This window comes from Balaenoptera acutorostrata, chromosome 7, assembly GCF_949987535.1.
Source record: "Balaenoptera acutorostrata chromosome 7, mBalAcu1.1, whole genome shotgun sequence".
Taxonomy (NCBI): domain Eukaryota; kingdom Metazoa; phylum Chordata; class Mammalia; order Artiodactyla; family Balaenopteridae; genus Balaenoptera; species Balaenoptera acutorostrata.
In genome coordinates this window covers 1656300-1676043 of record NC_080070.1, presented here as the reverse complement: position 1 = coordinate 1676043, position 19744 = coordinate 1656300, and the positions used below count along the sequence as shown (strand labels likewise).

Genomic DNA, 19744 nt, shown 5'->3' with positions numbered 1-19744 from the left:
GGATATATAGATATACACACACACATACATAAAGATGTTCATTGTTTTACTGTTTGTAATTGCAACATACTACCTTTCAAAAGAGAAGACAAAATTACCAGTGCTCTATTTCCACAATTAATTTGAATCCAAACACATGCTGATATCCACTCTTCTAAGAGTTACTAGCACTATCACAATAAATTGCCCCGTGTCTTTCAACTTGTGCTTCAGTAAAGGAAAAAATATTTCCTTGCAAAAAAATAACACTGAGACCTTTAACAAGGGGTAAATAGTCCATCTTTCAGGACTAACACAGCAAATTTCTAGTTCATTAATGTCACCTACAATATTACACTTTATTACTTGTTCTTGAGATTTTTCAGATTCTATGACTTGCATTTTTTAACAATGCAAGTCACCAGCAAAAAGTTCTTTAAATTCCTTCTGAAACCCAGTCCAGAAAAACATAAAGGAAGAACAGCTTTATGTGAGAGGAGCGGGCATCAGAGCCAGTTGTCACTCGCCCTTTGTCCTTCGGGCTCTTTCATCCCAATCACAACCATTCTACCCACAAAGCCTCCCTCCTTCTGAATCCCCACAAACTCCTAGTTCACAAATTTAGCACAGCAATGATTTCTACTAAATGTTTCATGTAAATAAAACTTGTCCCCTAAACTATGTATTACATGCAATATACTTTAGGTATATCGGAGGTACTAACACAAATAGGAATGATCTTGTGCATCTCTTGAATCCTGCTGAGTGCCTAGATAAATAATTTTAAAACAAACTGAGTAAATCACACTCCCTTCCCACTGCTGGTTCCTTAGCCTCAGTCAGGTATGATCAGGGCAAGGGGAAGACACTTAGAACTGGATAAAAGGTGGAAGTTTAGATTAGACTGGACTCAATTTTTCAATATGTGAAAGTGACTATAAAGCTATAAGATGAGCCCCAAGTTGTCATGAGGGGTAGGGTACAAAGATGCAACAAAGCATCCTTGCAAGCAGCAGTGGGAGGAAATTAAGCTGCTTTATAACTATTTCCTATCAAGTTTACCCATGCAATAAACACTTAAGTACTGACCTCTTAATGATATTAAAGATGGAAGATCTTCCATGAAGATGGAAGATCTTGCCATTAATTTAGACCTCTGATCTTTTTAATCAGAGTATGTAGTTTTCCTCATATAGATTTGAACATATTTTGTTAGATTTACACCTAAGCATTTGGGGGTGGGGGTGTATTAATGTAAATGGTGCTGTGTTTTTAATTTCAAATTCCAAGTTTTCATTGCTCATATACAGGAAAGCAATTGACTATTGTTTATTAACTTTGTATCTTGAAACCCTGCTGTAATCTCTTATTAGTCCCAGCAGGTTTTTGTTGTTACTGACTCTTTGGCGTGTCATCTGAGAACAAAAACAGTTTTGTTTTTTGTTTTTGGCCACGCTGCGCAGCTTGCAGGATCCTAGTTCCCCGACCAGGGACTGAACCCGGGCCCCGGCAGTGAAAGCGCCAAGTCCTAACCACTGGACCACCAGGAAATTCCCCAGTTTTATTTATTTATTCCCGATCTATATACCTATTATCTCCTTTTCTTTTGTTAATGCCTCAGCTAGGACTTCCAGTGATGCTGAAAAGGAGTGGTAAGAGGGGACATCCGTGCCTTGTTCCTGATCCTAGTGGGAAAGCTTCTAGTTTCTCCCCATTAAGTATGACGTTAGCTATAGATATTCTGTGGATGTTCTTTACCAAGTTGAGGAAGTTCCCCGCTATTTCTAGTTTACTGAGAAATTTTATCAGGAATGGATGCTGAATTTTGCCAACTGCTTTTTCTGCATCTACTGATAGGATCTTATGATATTTCTTCTTTAGTCTGTTGACGTGATGGACTACATTAAGTGATTTTTGTATAATTCTTTTTATACACTGTTGGAATTAATTTGCTAATATTTTCTTGCAGAATTGTGCATCTATGCCCATGAGCGATATCAGTCTGTAGTTTTCTTTTATTGCAATGTCTTTGTCTGTTTAGTAGTAGGGTCATGCTAGCCTCATAGAAGAAGTTAGGAAGTAGTCCCTCTTCTTCTATTTTCTGTAAGAGACTGCAGATAATTGATATCACTTCTTCCTTAAATATGTGTTAGAATTCACCAGCCAAACAATCTGGCACTGGTTTTTGGAAGGTTAACTGCTGATTCAAGTTCTTTAGTAGATATAGACCTCCTCAAATTATCTGCTTTTCCTTGTGTGAGCTTTGATAAATTGTATCTCTGAAGGAATTTGTTCATTTCATATAAGTTTTCAAATATGTGGGCACAGAATTGTTCATAATATTCCTTTAGTAACTTTTTAATGCCCATGGAATCAGTAGCAATGGCCTTCTCCTTCATTTCTGGTATTAGTAATGTGTTTTCCCTCTGTTTTTCTTAGTTAGCCTAGGGAGAGGTTTATCATTCTTACTGATATTCTCAAAGAACAAGCTTTTGGTTTTGCAGACTTTTAAAATTTATTTCCTGCTTTCGGTTTCATTGATTTTTGCTCTATTTCTTATTATCACTTCTCTTTTGCTTACTTTGAAATTACTTTGCTCTTCTTTTTCTAGTTTTCTAAGGTAGAAGCTTAGATTATTGATTTTAGATCTTTCTTCTTTTTTAATATATCCATTCAATGCTACAAATTTCTCCCTAAGCACTGTTTTTGCTACATCCCACCAAATTTTGATAAACTGTGTTTTCATTTTCATTTAAAAATATTTTTAAATTTCTCTTGAGACTTTTTCTTTGACCCATGTGTTATTTAGAAGTGTACTGTTTAATCTCCAATTACTTTGGAGCTTCCCAGCTATATTTCTGTTACTAATCTGTAACTTAACTCGACTCTGGTATGAGAACAGACATTGTATGATTTCTATCCTTTTAAGTTTAAGGTGTGTTTTATGGCCTAGAAGGTGGTCCATCTTGGTGAATGTTCCATGCAAGCTTGAGAAGAATGCACACTGTGCTGTTGTTGGATGAAGGAGTCTGTAAATGTCAATTAGATCCAGTTGACTGACGGTGTTATTTAGTTCAACTATATATATATATATATATATATATATATATATATAGCCAATTACCAATAGAGGGCGTGTTGCAGTCTCCAGCTATATCAGTGGATTCATCCATTTCTTTTGGCAGTTCAATCAGTTTTTGCCTCATGTATTTTGATGCTCTTTTGTTAGGTACATACACATTAAGGATTGCTATGCCTTCTTAGAAAGCTGACCCTTTATCATTATATATTGCTCCTTTTAGCGCTGACAGTCTTCCTTGCTCTGCAGTCCACCTTGTCTGAAATTAACACAGATACTCCAGCTCTCTCTTGATTAGCGTTAGCACGGTATATCTTTCTGTGTCCCTTTACTTTTAATATATCTGTATCTTTACATTTAGTGGATTTCTTATAGACAACATATAGTTGGGGTTTTTAATCCACTCTGACCATTTGTCTTTTAATTGGTTTATTTAGACCATTCACATTTAAAGTGATCATTGATATTGTTGTTTTAATATTTATCATAGTTTTAACTATTTTCTATTCACTGACCTTGTTCTTTGTTTCCATTTTTGTCTTTCAGTCCTTTTCTGCCATCTCAGTTTTAACTGAGCATTTTATATGATTCTATGTTCTCTCCTCTCTTAGCATATCAATTACACTTCTTTTTAAATTTTTTTATCGGTTGCCCTAGAGTTTACAATTTACAACTACTCTAAATCTACTTTCAAACAATACTATACTGCTTCATGGGTAGTACAGATACCTTACAGCAGAGTTTTCCCAATTCCTTCCTCCTGTCCCTATAACATTACTATCATTCATTTCACTTATCCACAAGCTAATCACTGGATACACTGGTGCTATTACTTTCAATAAACTGTTACCTGTTGGATCAAGAGTAAAAGATTTTATTCACCCTTAGTTGATTTCTCTCTAACACTCCTCCTTTCTTTATGTAAATCTGAGTTTCTCACCTAAATAATTTTCCATCTCTCTGAAGAACTTCTGTTAAAATTTCTTGTCAAGCAGGTCTATTAGCAACAACTTCCCTCAATTTTTGTTTGTACTGCATAGCATAGGGAATTCTATTCAATATCTTGTAATAACCTATAATGGAAAAGAATCTTAAAAAGAATAGATAGATAAATAGATATAACTGAACCACTTAGCTGTACACCTGAAACTAATACAACATTATAAACTAACTATACTTAAATTTTTAAAATGGTCAAAAAAACAAAAAATATTTTTTTAATTTTAAAAAAGAGCCCAATTTAAAAGTGGACGGGGACTTCCCAAGTGGTGCAGTGGTTAAGAATCCACCTGCCAATTCAGGGGACATGGGTTCGAGCCCTGGTCCGGGAAGATCCCACATGCCACGGAGCAACTAAGCCCGTGTGCCACAACTACCGAGCCTGTGTTCTAGAGCCTGCGAGCCACAACTACTGAGCCCGCGTGCCACAGCTACTGAAGCCCGCACACCTAGAGCCCGTGCTCTGCAACAAGAGAAGCCACCACAATGAGAAGCCTGTGCACTGCAACGAAGAGTAGCCCCCACTCGCTGCAACTAGAGAAAGCCCGTGCACAGCAACAAAGACCCAACACAGCCAAATAAATAAATAAATAAATAAAATTTTAAAAATAAATAAAATAAAATAAAAAATGAAAACGGACAAAGAATCTGAATAGGCACATTCCCCCAAAGAAAATATACAAATGGCCAATAAGCATACAGAAAGATGTCTAACATCATTAGTCATCAGGGAAACACAAATCAAAAGCACAACGAGATAATACGTAATACTCACCAGGATGGCTATAATTAAAAATCAAAAAGACCATTAATGACAAGTGTTGAAGAGAATATGGAGAAACTGGAACTCTCATGCTGGTGGTAGAAATGTGCAATGGTGCCATGATTCTGGAAAATAGTTTGTCAGTTCCTCAAAATATTAAACACGGAGTTATCACCATATGACCTAGCAATTCCACCCAAGAGAAATAAAAACATAGGTCCACACAAAAACTCGTACACAAATGTTCACAGCAACACTTTTCATAAGAGCCAAAAAGTGGAAACAACCTGAAGCTCCATCAACTAAAGAATGAATAAATAAAACATGGAACATCCATACAATGGAATATTATTTGACCATAAAAAAGAATGGAGGGCTTCCCTGGTGGCGCAGTGGTTGAGAATCTGCCTGCCAATGCAGGGGACACGGGTTCGAGCCCTGGTCTGGGAAGATCCCATATGCCACGGAGCAACTGGGCCCGTGAGCCACAATTACTGAGCCTGCGCGTCTGGAGCCTGTGCTCCGCAACAAGAGAGGCCGCGATAGTGAGAGGCCCGCGCACCGCGATGAAGAGTGGTCCCCACTTGCCGCAACTAGAGAAAGCCCTCGCACAGAAACGAAGACTCAACACAGTCATAAATAAATAAATAAATAAATAAAAGAACGTGAATTTCTAAAAAAAAAAAAAAAAAAAGAATGGAGTATGGCTGCATGCTACAACATGGATGAGCCTTGAAATCATCATGCTAATTGAAAGAAGCTAGACACCAAAAAAAAACACATATTGCATGATTCAATTAATATGAAATACCCAGAATAGGCAAAGGCAGATTAGTGGCTGTCTAGAACTGGAAGGAGGAGAATTCAGGGGTAAATGGGGAATGAACTGCTAAAGAGTATAATATTTCTTTTTAAGATAATAAAAATGTTCTATGATTAGACTGTGGTGATGGCCGCACAATTCATGAATATACTAAAAATCACCGAAATGGGTAAACTGTATGATATGTGAATTATATCTCAATAAAACTTTAAAGAACAGTTGAGTTGGTTTTGTGCAGCATTCCCATTGTTCTGACAAGAACAAAATACACATACATGCATGAACTACTAAATGCACGTTGTACAATTTCAGTGATTTCATATGAGTTAAATGCTCTTACATTTGCATTTAAAATTTGCATTGCACCATATCAAGATAAACCGTAAAATTCATGGTAATAGGACTTCCTTGGTGGTGTAGTAGTTAAGAATCCGCCTGCCAATGCAGGGCACACGGGTTCAATCCCTGGCCCAGGAAGATCCCACACACCACGGAACGACTAAGCCCATGCGCCACAACTACTGAGCCTGTGCTCTAGAGCCCTTGAGCCACAACTACTGAAGCTCGTGCGCCTAGAGCCCGTGCTCCGCAACAAGAGAAGCCACCGCAGTGAGAAGCCCACACACCGCAACTAGAGAAAGCCCACTCGCCGCAACTAGAGAAAGCCCGAGCACAGCAACGAAGACCCAACGCAGCCAGAAATAAATAAATAAAAAATAAATAAATTTCAAAAAAAAATTCATGCTAATAAAATTTAATTTTTTTACTTAAAACAACATTGAATAGCATGTAAAAAAAATACATGACAAGTTGGGAAAAAACCACTGAATAAAGGAAAATGCTTTATATTTTAGTACCTTTAATTGCATTTTCTTCCTGCTTTTCGAACAAAGAACCCATATTTTCATTTTGCACTGGGCCCCCAAAATTTTGCACTGGGCTAGCCCTGGAACAAATTTGAAAACCACTGCGTGGAACTTCCTGGAGAGCAAGTACAGAATATGAATATGAAGAAAAAAGTTCCCATCACCTTGCTCTTTTAACATCTAGACATTAAGTTAACAAAGCTACATCAAGTGCTCTTGGTAACTAGTAGAACACTGAAACTAGTTCAAAAATCATCTATTCTTGAACAAGCTTAACCAAAGTCCACAGAAACAACAAATCCCATATGATCAAGTGTTCAGCACTGTGCCAAGCACCTTCCTAACACTGTCTCATGTAATTCTCACAACTTTGAGGTAGGTATTGTAATTCCCAGTTTTGCAGACAAGGAAAGTTAAGATTCCAAGAGATGAAGCAACTTGCCCAACACCACACAGCTAGTAAGCAGCCAAGATATGACTGGAGCCTACTCTGCCCCAATCCAGAGCCAACAAATCTGCCTCCATGTTCCGCTTCCAGTACTGCAGTGCAGTAGGGAGAAACACAGGCTCTCAATAGAGCCTAATGGTTAAAACTGGGGGTCTGAAAGAGTATTAGACGAGGGGTAGCAACAGTTATAGGCCTCAATAATACATCTGATATTAAAATATACAACATCAATCCCATAAAATCACCATCTCATGAATTACCATGCTGGTGAAACAAACACTGTTTGCAGTCCTAGATGCCCAGCTTTCTGTAAAATTCCTTATTTAGTTATGGTGCTCTATGAAAGATACAGACACAGTAAATTTGAGAAGAACTAAAATAATGTTAGATAAATGACTTCTTAAGGTCAAAAACTCCTACTTTAAGGGATATGTGGAATGTTCCTGAAACCCAAGCCCCCAAGAAGATACACATGTAGAAAAACTGTTCTAATTAAACATCAGAATAACTTTAAAAATTCCTATCTTGAGAGTCTATGGCCCACACAACTAAAACACTATGAGCTTTATCATGAGTCCTGCTGCAAAGAGCCACAAAGGAAAAAAAATATTGTATTCCCTCTCCAACTTTACGTTCCCCTCATGCAATTTCAAGTTTACACAAATTTATTTCTACAAACCTTTTCAAAAGCCAAGAAATTCTGGCATCCCCAAAGTCCTGGTGGAGATGGATCAGCAATGGAAAAACAGGTCAACTAGGAAGACAGAGAGGAATGGTTTTTACAAAGACACCTCGGAAGGCACCCCACCACAGTCTGTGAGGGCAGCAGGAAGACAAGTACATAAAAGGTAACAAGTGCTCTGACATGGAGTCCTCAAGGGCAGAGCTAGGGTTCTACGCCCAGTGACTGGAAAAGGTCACCCAAAGCCCCTCCCACATCCAGCACACAGTTCTTCAGTGCCAATGGAATGATAGTGAGGAGCAGGGTCTCAGGAGCTAAAAACTCCAAGTCAAAAAGCAGAAAGACACTGAACATCTGGACAGAGGGAGAGACATAAAGAAATACTTCTCAGAATACATACTACTCAAAATAATCCAAAATGCATTTACAAGAATTCCATTGATATTCTAGGGAAGTGGATCCTGAAAGATTCTAACACACAAAGGATGATAGATATTAACAGTGTAAAATTAGAATTTTTTGTCTTTATTTGGTGTCCTTTCTGAGTTGTTTTAAGTGTTAAAACATTTATAAGGGATTTCAAAAAGAAATTCTGAACTTTATTCCCTCACGTCTCTTTTTTGCTATAACGCCATAAGTTCCCTGAATTATCTTACTACCAAGGTTTTCAGGAAATTGACCTGTAATATCATATTTACATATAATCTTCAAAGCCCTAACATTATCATGAGTGAATACCTACAAATATCTACTACACACACTGTGGAGAATAAAACAAAAACATATGGCTCTCAAGGGATTTATACTCTATCTTACTGCATAATTTTGGCTTGGATACAAAAGGAAGACTAACACTAAAAATCATGCTGAAAGGATATGACATTCTTTGGATGCCTACATATCTCAGGAAATATACTTCCAATTGTCACTTAAGAAGGAAAAGAATAGGGAAAAAGGAAAAATAATCTCAAGTGTAATGAGGAATGCCTCAGTCCCCTTTAACCTCAAGTACAGAACTAGAAACAGGTGATGTATACCCACAAGGAGTACAGCACAGGCCAAAGCTGCTACAACCAATTACCACAAACTTAGTGACTTAACACAAATTTATAACTTCATAGTTCTGGAGGTCAAAAATCCAACACGGGTTTCACTGTGCTAAAAGCAAGGTATCAGCAGGGCTAGTTTCTTCTGGAGACTCTAAGGGAAAATCCATGTCCTTGTCTTTCCCAGACTCTGGAGGCCACCCACATTCCTTGACTTGTGGCTCCTTCCTCCACCTTCAAAGTGCATCACTCCAACCTCTGGTTGTCATCACATCTTCTCAAACTGTGACCCTCCTGCCTCCCTCTTATAAGGACCCTTGTGATTGCACTCACCCAAATAATCCAGGATAATCTTCCCCTTAACGTAATCACATCTGCAAAGCACTTCTGCCATCTAATAAGATAACATATTCACAGGCTCCAGAGAATATACCACGTGGACACCGTTATGGGCCACTGTACCGCCTACCAAGGGAAATCGATTTAACCCAGGTTCAGCAAACTCAAATACAAAGAATCCTCTATACCTCTATCCCATTCTTCTTGGTTCACCAATACTGTAAAATCATCTCCATATATACTGGCTATTGGATTTGTATCTACTACACCATCCACTCTAAGATTTTATGACCACAATGAGAAAGGGAAAAGCATCCCCTGCATCTGGGAGCTGGCCTGCTACTATCAACAGGCCTTGAAGCAACCTTCAAACTGGCTAGCAACTCACAGCCAGGTACTCACAGCTAGAACTTGATGATTCTCCCGTCGAAAATAAACAACTTCAGAGAACATTAACATCAGAGAAGGCCACTCTGTAGTCATGCCTCAACAAAGATGAGAAACATGAACACTGTCCAAATCATAAAAATGACCAAACATTTCCCCACCCTGGCTAGTAAGAATGACTTACATCTTTACCAATTACAGTTTTGGCCTCCCTCAAATCTTTCTCCTTCAAGATAAGATCTATTAAGATATCCAGTCATAGAATTATCTCTGCTTCCTAACAGCATCCAATACAGATCAAAGCCCCACTTCACTTCCATTAACTCTTCCCAAATCACCTAACACAAGCCCAAATCCTATTTTAAAAAGTTGTTTTCTAATACTCTCTTACTGAGATGCCTCACAGTTCCCCATGGTATGCATTTTCCCTCACTGTAACATGCAATAAACCTGACTTATCCAACTACAAGTGTGTTCCTGGGGGTCTTTGGCTGAAGAACAATGACAAAGGTCAGAAAAGACTATGGATCCCCAGACAACTGAATTCCAAATTTATGTACAACATTGGTGATTGGCTCCATCTTCTGCCCAACCCCTATTCTCAAGCGAAAAGGACTAAAGTTGTAAGCTCTAGCACAAGGAGTAAGCCATGGGGGTGAGGGCAAGACCGTGGTAGGAAAAGGCAGGTAACCTCACCTAAGGAAGCAGCGGGTGGAGGAGGATTCCTGGCACCCCCATTTTTCCCCACTCCTATTGAGCCAAAAGGGAGCCAAATAAATGGCAGGGTCCTACAACCTCTACTGTTGTAAAATTCCCAGTCAACCCTAGAATTGTCCCCAAATGCATTACAGCCAAGTGAGAGAGTTTTGTCCACAACTAGGATAAGGAAGAATTTAGATTATGCAGCCAGACCCCAAAGCTCCCAGCCAGCTAGCTTCATAGGCTCTCCTTGGTCCTTTCATCAGCCTTACAGTAAGCCAACTCTCCATTTTATGTAACTGACCTAGTTGGATGCCACTGAACCCTGTCCTGGTGGAGGTTTAAACCTTATAGGCTGTAAACAGAGTACAGGCTGTGGGATGAGCCTGCCTGGATTCAAACTTTGGCTCTATCGCACACTGTGACAGGTGCTGTGAAGTACCTACTTCACAGGGTTGTCATCTTCAAATAAGATAACCTGGTTAGTACTCGATAAGTGTTCTTTCTTATTAATCTAGTGAAGGGATTATGGACACTTTTTAGTACAGTCGTGTAATAATCTGTGATCATTTTAACTATATTGGTGAAAGTGGCATCAATGTAAGATAACCACTTTGAAGATATCATCGAAATAAATGTATCCAAAGAACAGATGTACTGAAAGACAAATGCTGCTGTGCAACTATGGCAGCATAAGAAATAGGTACATATAAATTACTGTCAATGTTTCAGCTCTCCTGATGGGTATTAATAAGCTAGAGTCAATGCTTTAGAATCCTGGGTGATGGTTCATGTGTGTATATTATTTAAAAACAGGTTAATCAAAAGCAGGTCACAGATAAACAAATGAAAAGTTTGTGTGTGAACCAAAGATTAAAAATAATCCAATTCTGTGCACCTGAAGTCCAAAAGGAAAAGGAAAAAAGACAGCAAAAGGGAAGGAAACGGATCATTACATTTAGCTGATAGTAGCAGCTAAATGTAATCATTATAGTAACTGACAAGAGAACTCTGAGATATTCATAATATTAAAGAGAAAGTAAAATTATTACATGAGCATTTAAAAGTTAAACACTATACCACATACAAAAATTAACTCAAAACAGATCAAAGACCTCATAAATGTAAGTTAAAACTACACAACTCAGAAGAAAACATAAGGAAAAATCTTCATGACATTGAATTTAGCAATGATTTCTTGGATATAACACCAAAAACACAGGCAACAATGACAAAAAATACGTAAATTGGACTAAATCAAAATTTAAAGTTTTAGTCCACCAAAGAACACTATAAATAGTTTTAAAAAAGGCAACCCACAGAATGGGAGAGAATATTTCAAATCACAAAGGAATTAACATCCAGAATATATAAAGAACTCCTAAAACTCAACAACAAAACAACCCAATTCAAAAATGGGCAAAGGACTTAGACATTTCCTCAAAGAAAATATACAAATGTCCAAACGCACATGAAACAATGCTCAATGTCACTCATCATCAGGGAAACATAAATCAAAACCATAATGAGCTACCACTGCACACCCACTAGGGTAACTATTATTGTTAAAAAAACAGAAAACAACATGTGTTGGTGAAGATATGGAGAAACTGAAACCCTGGCACATTACTGTTGCGAATGTAAAATGGTCCAGCCACTGTGGAAAACATGGCAGCTTCTCAAAAAATTAAACATAGGATTACCATGTGATCCAACAATTCCAATTCTGGGTATATACCCAAAAGAATTGAAAGCAAGGTCCGGAACAAATATTCATTCATTCATTCATTTGACTATTCAAACATGTTCATAGCAACATTATTCACAGTAGCCAGAAAACAACCCAAATGTCCACTGACGGATGAATGGATAAGCAACACATGGTATATACACACAACAGAATATTATCCAGCCTTAAAAAGGAAGGAAATTCTGACACATGCTTCAACATGGATGAAACTTGAAAGCATTATGCTAAGTGAAATAAGCCAGACACAAAAGAACAAATATTTTATGACTCCACTTACATGAGATACCTGGACCAAAAAGTTCCCTTGGTTTTTAAGTAAAAATAAAAGACATATTTTTCATTTTCACCAAGAACTTTATTGAACAACATATTCACCATTTTGTTCCATTACCTTCTGCCATTTTTCAGGCAACTTCATAATTCCATCTTCTTAAAACTTTTTTATCTTTTTGAGCAAAGAACTGTTCCAGATGCCTTTTACAGTCTTCCAGGGAATTGAAATTTTTTCCATTAAGAGAATTTTGTAAAGACCAAAATAAATGGAAATCCGAAGGTGCAATCTCTGGTGAATACGAAGGATGAATCAGAACTTCCCAGCCAAGCTAACAGTTTTTGCCTGGTCATCAAAGAAACATGCAGTTTTGCACTATCCTGATAGAAGATTATGTGTTTTCTGTTGACTAATTCTGGATGCTTTTCGTCGAGTGCTACTTTCAGTTGGTCTAACTGGGAGCAGTACTTGTTGGAATTAATCGTTTGGTTTTCCGGGAGGAGCTCATAATAGAGGACCCCCATCCAATCCCACCATATACACAACATCACCTTCTTTGGATCAAGACCGGCCTTTGGTGTGGTTGGTGGTGGTTCATTTCGCTTGCCCCACCATCTCTTCTGTTCCACATTATTGCACAGTATCCACTTTTCATTGACAGTCACAATTTGTTTTAAAAACGGAACATTTTCGCTATGTTTAAGTAGAGAATCGCATGCGGAAGTACAGTCAACAAGGTTTTTTTCACTTAACTTATGTGGAACCCAAACATCAAAGCGATCAACATAACCAAGCTGGTACAAATGATTTTCAGTGCTTGATTTGGATATTTTGAGTACGTCGACTATCTCCCACGGGGTAAAAGGTTAATTGTTCTCAATTAATGTCTCGATTTGATTGCTATCAACTTCAACTGGGCTACCAGACCATGGAGCATCGTCCAGCGAGAAATCTCCAGCACGAAACTTCGCAAACCACTTTTGACACATTCGATCAGTCACAGCAACTTCTCCATACACTGCACAAATCTTTTTTTGGGTTTCAGGTGCAATTTTACCTTTCTTGAAACAATAAAGCATAAGATGCCGAAAATGTTGCTTTTTTCCTTCCATCTTCAATATTAAAATGGCTACACAAAAATTCACCAATTTTGATAAGTTTTTTTTAAATGCACACTGATATGACTGACAGCTGTCACAATACAATCTGACAAAATTGTTTTGAATGAAGTTTAAGACAACCAAGCACTAGTAGAGCCTTCTTATGGGAGGGGGAACCGAACGAACTTTTTGGCCAACCCAATAAAATCTAGAGAGATAGAAAGTAGAATGGTGGTTACCAGAAGGAGAGAGGAACGGGGAGTTACTGATCAAAGGAGACACTTTCAGTTTGGAATGACGAAAAAGTTCTGGAGATGGATGGTGGTGATGGTCGCAAAACAATGCGAATGTACTTCATGTCACTGGACTGCACACTTTAAAATGGTAAATTGAAGGTTACATATATTTTATCTTTTAAGCAAAACCAAAAAGAGTTGAATACTTAAAAGAACTAATAAGGCCATGGCAATCAGAGAAGAAAAAGAAATAACGGGAATCCAAATTGGATAAGAAGTTAAACTGTCACTGTTTGCAGATGACATGATACTACACATAGAAAATCATAAAGATGCTGCCAGAAAACTACTAGAGCTCATCAATGAATTCAATAAAGTTGCAGGATACAAAATTAACACATAGAAATCTCCTGCATTCCTATACACTAAAAACGAAAGATCAAAAAGAGAAATTAAGGAAACAACCCCATTTACCATCACATCAAAAAGAATAAAATACCTAGGAATAAACCTACCTAAGAAGGCAAAAGACCTGTACTCTGAAAACTATAAGATGCTGATGAAAGAAATCGAAGATGACACAGATGGATAGATACACCGTGTCCTTAGATTGGAAGAATCAATACTGTCAAAATGACTATTCTACCCAAGGCAATCTACAGATTCAATGCAATCCTTATCAAATTACCAATGGCATTTTTCACAGAACTGAAACAAAAAAAAATTTTAATTTGTATGGAAACATAAAAGATCCCAAATAGCCAAAGCAATCCTGAGAAAGAAAAATGGAGTTGGAGGAATCAGGCCCCCTGACTTCAGATTATACTACAAAGCTACAGTAATCAAAACAGTATGGTACTGGAACAAAATAACAGAAATATAGATCAATGGAACAGGACTGAAAGCCCAGGAGTAAACTCACACACCTACGGTAAATTAACCTACGACAAAGGAGGTAAGAATATATGATGGAGAAAAGACATCTCTTCAATAAGTGGTGCTGGGAAAACTGGACAGCTACATGTAAAAGAATGAAGTTAAAACATTCTCTAACACCATACACAAACCTAAATGTAAGGCCAGACACTATAAAACTGTTAGAAGAAAACATAGGCAGAATACTCTTTGACATAAATTGCAGCAATATCTGGGATTTCCCTGGTGGCACAGTGGATAAGACTCCACGGTCCCAATGCAGGGGGCCTGGGTTCGATCCCTGGTCCGGGAACTAGATCCCACAAGCATGCCACAAGTAAGAGTTCGCATGCCACAACTGGGGAGCCGGAGAGCCGCAACTAAGGAGCCCACGTGCTGCAACTAAGGAACCAGCAAGCCTCAACTAAGGAATCCACCTGCCGCAACTAAGACCCAGTGCAACCAAATAAATAAACATTTAAAAAAATAATAATAAATTGCAGCAATATCTTTTTGGATACACCTCCTAGAGTAACAAAAATAAAAACAAAAATAAACAAACGATACCTAATTAAACTTAAAAGCTTTTGCAGAGAAAAGGAAACCATAAACAAAATGAGAACCCACAGAATAGGAGAAAATATTTGCAAATGAAGCAACCGACAAGGGATTAATCTCCAAAACATACAAACAGCTTATGCAGCTCTATACCACAAAAACAAACAACCCAATCAAAAAAAAATGGACAGAACTTCCCTGGTGGCGCAGTGGTTAAGAATCTGCCTGCCAATGCAGGGGACACGGGTTTGATCCCTGATCTGGGAAGATCCCACATGCCGCGGAGCAACTAAGCCCGTGCGCCATAACTACCGAGCCTGCGCTCTAGAGCCCGCGAGCCACAACTACTGAGGCCACGTGCCACAACTACTGAAGCCCACGTGCCTAGAGCCCTGCTCCGCAACAAGAGAAGCCACCACAATGAGAAGCCCGCACACCGCAATGAAGAGTAGCCCCCGCTCTCCACAACTACAGAAAGCCCGCATACAGCAACGAAGACCCAGTGCAACCAAAAATAAATAAATTAATTAAATAAATTTAAAAAAAAATGGACAGAAGATCTCAACAGACATTTCTCCCAAGAAGACATACAGGTGGCCACAAAGCACATGAAAAGATGCTCAACATCACTAATTATTAGAGAAATGCATATCAAAACTACAATGAGGTATCACCTCACATTGGTCAGAATGGCCATCATCAAAAAGTCTACAAACGACACATGCTGGAGAGGATGTGGAGAAAAGGGAACCCTCTTGCTCTGTTGGTGGGAATGTAAATTGGTACAACCACTATGGAGAACAGTATGGAGGTTCCTTAAAAAACTAAAAATAGAACTACCATATGACCCAGCAATCCCACTTCTGGGTGTATATCCAGAGAAAACCATAGTTCAAAATGATACATGAACCCCAATATTCATTGCAGCACTATTTATAATAGCAAAGACATGGAAGCAACCTAGATGTCCATCAACAGAAAAATGGATAAATAAGATGTGGTACATATATACAATGGGATATTTTCTCAGCCATAAAAAAAGAATGAAATAATGCCATTTGCAGCAACATGGATGGACCTAGAGATTATTACACTAAGTGAAGTCAGATAGAGAAAGACAAATATCATATGATATCACTTATATGTGGACTCTTTAAAAAAATGATACAAATGAACTTATTTACAAAACAGAAACAGACTCAGACTTCGAAAACAAACTTACGGTTACCAAAGGAGGGGGGCAGGAGGGATAAATTAGAAGTTTGGGATTAACAAACACACACGAGTATATATAAAATAGATAATCAACAAAGACCTACTGTATAGCACAGGGAACTCTACTCAATACTCTGTAATAACCTATATGGGAAAAGCATCTGAAAAAGAATGGATATATGTATATGTATAAATGAACCACTTTGCTGTATACCTGAAACTAGCACAACATTGTAAATCGACTATAATATAAAATTTTAAAGAATTTTGAAGTTGTTTAATTTAAAATATTAATAAATAAAAGAATTGGCAACAAGTCCTAGAGAAAAATCAAGCATTTATACTCACTCTAAATATGAATACTTTGAGGAAGGAAAGCCAAAGACTGGAAATTCACTAAGCTTGGTCACTGTCTGCACTGGTTCTGCAGAGAGTGGAGTATACCCACCACCCAAGGGTGCCGGTCCAGGAGAAGTAGGGGTGAGGAGGAGCAGAACTAAGGAATTCTAGAATCAGTGCCAAAACTGAGTTGTTTCTAGGGTAGGAGACAAAAATAAAGCTCCTGGCTACTATAACGTGGGTCCCTTTCTCAATCCAAATAAGAGAACATCTGATTAATTTAAAATAAAGCCAAAAACAAATAGACCAAGGAAACAGCACAGAATCAAAATTAAACCCCACAAATAATACAGTTATACCTAATTTGTGACTAAGGTCATAAATGGTGCTGAAGCAATTGGACATCCATGTGAAAAAAATATATACGAATCCTACTTTACAACATACACAAAAAATAAATTCCAGATGAACTGTAGGTTTAAATGGGAGGAGTAAATCAATAAACCATTTAGAGAAAAGCACAAGAGGACATCTTCCTTACCTTGAGTAAGCAAAAATTTCTTAAACAGGACATAAAACATACTGATCATAAAAGAAAAAAATTCTAATAAAGTGAACTATATTAAACTTAAGAATTTCTGCTCATTAGAAGATATCATTAAGCAAGTGAAAAGGCATCCACAGAATGAAAAAAAGATTTACTATATATATATACACACACAGACGTATGCATATGTATACACATATATATACATATACATGACCAAAGTATCATATCCAGAAAACATAAACAACTCTTGCAAATCAATATTAAAAAGATAAACAAGGGACTTCCCCGGCAGTCCAGTGGTAAAGAATCCGCCTTCCAATGTAGGAGACGCGGGTTCAATCCCTGGTGGGGAACTAGGATCCCACATGCCGCGGGGCAACTAAGCCCGCGCGCCACAACTGCTGAGCTCGCGCGCCACAACTGCTGAGCTCGCGCGCCTCAACGAGAGAGCCCGCGTGGCGCAAACTACAGAGCCCACGCGCTCTGGAGCACGCGCGCCACAACTAGAGAGAAGCCCGCGCGCCGCAACGAAAGACCCCGCGTGCGGCAACTACGACCCCGACGCAGCCAAAAAAAATAAGGAAAATAAATAAATTAAATAAATCTGTTTTTAAAATAAGCAATTAAAAAAAAAAGGCTGTTACTTATTTTTAAAAAAATAATAATAAGTTTAAAAATGGGAAAAAGACCTGAAGACTCTTCACAAAAGATTTCCAAATGACCAATACACATATGAAAAGGTGCTGAAATTCATTATCATCAGGGAAATGCAAATAAAGTCTTTTGTGCAACAGATACCATGACACTTACCAGAATGGCTAAAATTAAAAAAAAAAAAAGAAAAAGAAAACAAAACAAAATACTAAGTGTCCTACAGATGGGAAGCAAATCACGCCTCTCCTACAGCGCTGGTGGGAGTGTAAATTGGTACAACCCACTTTGGCAAACTGTTTAAAAGTATCTACTCAAGATGAAACAAACCCACAACCTATAACCTAGAGGTTCCGTGCTTAGGTATGGACCTAACAAACGCGTCCACATGTTCACCAGAAGACATGTACAAGAATACTCGCAACCAAAACCTGAAAACTACTGAAGTGCCCACCAACAGTGAACTAAACATAAACTGTGCTACAGTCACACAACTACAGCGTTCGGGGTGAACTGCAACTACATACAACAGAGAGGAAATTCACAAACGCTGCTGAGTGAAGGAAATCGGACACAAAAGAGGGCATACTGTAAGGCTCCATTTACGTAGAAGTTCAAAACTAAGCTAATCTACTACAGCCAGGACAGTGCTCACTCTTGGTGGAGTGGAGAGCAACGGGACGGGGAAAAGGGATGGGCCTCTGAGATGCTAATAATAACTGTGTTTCACAGGCTGTGTTCAGAATTCCACAGGTGTGTTTAAAGGGCTTCGAGCTGCACATGTATGATGATGTACTTCTCTGTTTATTTTAGCTTCAATTTAAAACTTGAAACTAATATGCCGTAGCAGAGTCCACCAGTTCAGAATTTATACCTCTTTATTCCAAGGTATGACTTGGCAAAGTGATGCTCAATTTTCTAGATCAAGAACTACACAAACCAGGCAATTCTCAAAAACCAAGACACTGACTGAATTTGAGAGAAGTTAGTTAGAAGAGCGGAGGGGTAAACACAAATACACAACATATATATATTTTACATTGCAATTAAAACATAAACAAACACAACCACAACGTGTTCTAGTGCGCCAGAAAAAGGTAAAAACATCAACGTAGACTCCTACGGCCGAGCCTGCTTCCCGACCCCTGCCAGCAGCACAGAAGAAACAGGGGACCAAGAAAGGATGACTTCCTTCAGAAGCTGCTTCCACGGCACAGAGGACTTCTGCCCAGGCCCTCAATCCCACCCATCGCCGGCCTTCACACCCCAACGCAAGGTTTCGGGCTCAGCCCAAGAGGGGAGGAGGGCGACGGGTGAGGGGCGGAAAGGTGGGCGCTAAACCCGGCCGAGGTGACTAGTCGGGCTGGGAGAGCGAGCCCGGCGCCTGCGCGGGGCCACCCAGGTCCCGCCAGACACCCACCCGCACACCTGTCTACCGTGCCAGGCCCGGGAGGTGCCAGGCCACGGCGCGCGGGCCGCGGGACCGTCGTCCACCGCCTGGAGGGCCGACGCCGCCGACCCGGCCCGGGAAGAGCCCTGGGGGAGGAGGACGCAGGCGGCCCCGAAGCACTCCCGGGGGCCGGACAGGTGACTCGACGGAACCGCGCCCAGGACGGAGAGCAGGTGGGCGCAGGGCGGGGGGCGGAGCCTGGGGGAGGGGCGCGGCGCGAGGCGGAGGGGCGGGGGCGGGGAGGCGGTACAGGGGAGACCGCGAGGGCCGCGAGGGGGAAGGGGCGGGGAGGGACAGGCGGGCAGCAGGCTGGGAGGGGGCGGGCGGAGGGCGCTCACCGTGGACTCCCGCACTTGGCTGTGGAAGTGCTGCTCCCGCGCCGACACCTCGTCCTGCCCTTCCATCCTCCTTCATGCCCGCCGCCGCGCCGCCCGCGTCCGCGCACTCCGCCGCACCATCGCCTGCCGGCCCGAGGGGCTGGACGGCCGCCTCGCCGGCCGGGACGGGAGCAGCCTGCCGCTGCAGAGACCGCGAGCAAGACACCGGGCGCTGCCTCAGCCGCCGCCTCAGAAGAAGCCGCTCTGGCTGCTGAGGGCGGG

General features: G+C 39.9%; 1 protein-coding gene across 9 annotated transcripts in view; it reads right to left on the bottom strand.

Annotated features, from left to right (window-relative positions):
• Nucleotides 1-19710, bottom strand: part of LMBR1 (limb development membrane protein 1) — a 163716-nt gene extending 144006 nt beyond the window's left edge. For 8 of the 9 annotated variants that reach the window (XM_057549889.1, XM_057549890.1, XM_057549891.1 and 5 more), the window contains exon 1: nucleotides 19484-19685. In XM_057549889.1, coding sequence (XP_057405872.1) covers nucleotides 19484-19549 — 66 coding nt within the window. In that variant the 5' untranslated portion in view covers nucleotides 19550-19685. Of the gene's footprint in view, nucleotides 1-19483 lie in introns of all 9 variants that reach the window. The other variant, XM_057549899.1, reaches the window with a different exon arrangement.
• Between the last annotated feature and the right edge of the window lie 34 nt (nucleotides 19711-19744).